Consider the following 2,466-nt stretch of genomic DNA (forward strand, 5'->3'; position numbering starts at 1 on the left):
GGATTGCAGGTCTCTCATTACAGTTTTGCTGGTTAAATTGAGTGGGAAGTTTGGGGACTTTTTTCTTTCCACAGAAAGGGCAGACGAACCGTTTCTGGAACATCTGCACTGTGTTATTTCAGTCTCGCGTTTTGCCTGGCTAAGATGTCACACAGCACGTGTGGAAGTGCTTAAGACAACTCTTCCAGGTGCCCTCACTGAAGGTAGCCTGCTCACTGCAGGGGGTTGGACTGGATGACCTTTGAAAGGCCCTGCCCACCCAGACCGGTCTGTGATTCTGTCTTCAGCAATTCCAGGTACCCTGCCTGGAGCTGTGAGGACGCTCCTCCTGGGGCACACTGGGATGTTCATGGAGCTGCTGCTGGTGCGCAGAAGGACACAGGCGCTTTGGTGGAACAATTGAGCAGTAGTGGTGTTTCTCTGAAAACCCCCAGGAGCACGTTTCCATACTTTACCTTGGACACCAGCTGCGGTTTGGGCACTTTCAGGAGCTCACAGAGGCAGTTGCGTTTCTCTCGCACTACTGGCAGCTCAGCTTCCCTGCGGGCAGAGGGTCCAATTAATGCCGAAACGAACCCTGCTGCTGGCTGCACGGCCCACGGCGTTACTCTGTGTCTGATCTGTGTTAACTCTGGCTGTTGTGGGTGGCAGCCCCCTGGCTCAGGAGGGCTGCCTATAACAAGGAAAAATCATTTAATTGGCAGCAAACCCAATACACTAATTAGTATCTTAATACGCCACATCTCCTCGCTGCAGCTGAGGGTCCACTGTGCGGGTGGCTAATGCCCAACACTGAACTGTGCCGAAAGGGGAAACAGCCAGTGCCCCAACTGCAGGGACTGTCCCCCGTCACTCCAGAGGCGCTGCAGCACAAGTCCCTCCTGCCCGTGAAAGACACTTCGCTGCTTGTGAAGAGCGGGACCCGCTCCCCTGCCCTTGGGAGCAGCTGATGTTACAGGTGGCAGTAGGGAACAAAAAAAAAAAAAGTTACAGTTTACAAAAGTGGTTGCTTAATTCATGCCATCGCACCCTGGGGAAACATCTCCAGTGTTCCCGCTGAGAGTACCTGCTCCCGCCCACATTTGGAGCATTCTGAGTAACGACGTTTCATGGGAGAGTTGAGCTGTTCTGCTGCTGGGGTCGTGTTCCAGCTCGCAGCAATCCTTCCTTTCCCCAAATCCTGCCAGTGCTCCTCAACGCCAAGAAGCTGTCTGTGCCGTTGGACCGTCTGCACAGCCCCGGCTCGCTGCTTCATGGAAAACTTCCAAATCGCCTCCCTTTTTATGCTGTTAGAACAACGTGGGTATTTTGCTTTCCCTAGGGGTGACTGTAGCCACCCACCTCCTCCAGCGGGACAGGGTATGCGTGCGCTCTTCAGCGCAGAGCTCCTTCCAGCAGTGCTGCTCTGGCCTAGACGCAGTAAACTGCACGCTGATGGCAAGGAACCGCCCCATGGTGTTAGCAAAGGCATCAACCAGGGTTGTTTTTTTTTTTTAACTTCAGTGGTACAAAAATTAGTTCAGTTCTTACTAAAATTGGGCAGCAACTTCCCTTACCAGTTGGTGTCGCTGAGTATGGTCATAACCTCGTCCACGAGGGCAGGATCCACCACCTCACTGTAGGTTATCAACATCTCGTACACTTGGCTGGCCGTCGTTTTCCGGATCTGTAGGGAAGAGCACAGGAGCCTTTGGTCAAGGGTCCAGAGGCCTGGGGGAAGAGCCCAGCGCCATTACTGGTTCCTTTACTGACAGTCATTTTAGGGCGGGACCTTTGTAATACTCAGAACTATTGCCTGTTCTGGCCTCTGACAGCGATTTGCTGCAGGAAGGAACTTCACTGCTGCACCTCAAGCGAATTTATGCTGCTGTAGTGGGGGTATTTTCACTGAACTAACCACAGGCAGGCAAAGAAATTCTTGGGTTATTTCTGGAGTAGTCGTGCCAAATTAAATTGACCTGACTGTAAAAACAAGACATACCTATGATGTAAATTACCGAAAAAAGGATGAAATGTTCTTTCATCAGTTCTGGTGTGCTTCCTGCAAGGGATTCTTCATGGAGGAAGTGGAAATGGTGGGACTAAAAAGCTGAAGTATCAAACTTTGCTGAGTACTGTAGGAGTTTAACCTTATCAACAAGGAATCAGTAAAACTGACCAATGTCAGGACCTGGGAGCCGCCCCCCAGCTGCTGTGTCAGCCAGACCCCCACCACCGCACAAGGGTTCGTCACACCTGACAAAAAGCACAAATCCACTTCTCCTGATGCCGAGCTGCTGCCCTGCGGCTGCTATCAGAAACGGCACAAAGTAACGGTCGTTTATCGGAGGGGAGACCTCGAGCACGAAACGGTGCCCAGGTCTTCAGGTCTTCCCTGTGCCAGGTGCTGTCAAAAAAACCCAAACGATGTGTTTGTTTGGCCCCTGAATCGATTCTGGTTTACAGCAGTCAGGCCAGGAGGTGGAA

The 2,466-nt window shown here is 51.9% G+C and overlaps 1 protein-coding gene across 1 annotated transcript in view; it reads right to left on the reverse strand.

Annotated features, from left to right (window-relative positions):
* Window positions 1-2,466, reverse strand: part of TBCD (tubulin folding cofactor D) — a gene marked incomplete at its 5' end in the record, with an annotated part of 93,904 nt that overhangs the window by 654 nt on the left and 90,784 nt on the right. The window contains 2 exons of the mRNA XM_010136695.1: window positions 456-540; window positions 1,557-1,666. Of these exons, the coding sequence (XP_010134997.1) occupies window positions 456-540; window positions 1,557-1,666 (195 nt within the window). The remainder of the gene's footprint in view (window positions 1-455; window positions 541-1,556; window positions 1,667-2,466) is intronic.

Source organism: Buceros rhinoceros, unplaced genomic scaffold (assembly GCF_000710305.1).
Source record: "Buceros rhinoceros silvestris isolate BGI_N320 unplaced genomic scaffold, ASM71030v1 scaffold7325, whole genome shotgun sequence".
Classification (NCBI taxonomy): Eukaryota; Metazoa; Chordata; class Aves; order Bucerotiformes; family Bucerotidae; genus Buceros; species Buceros rhinoceros.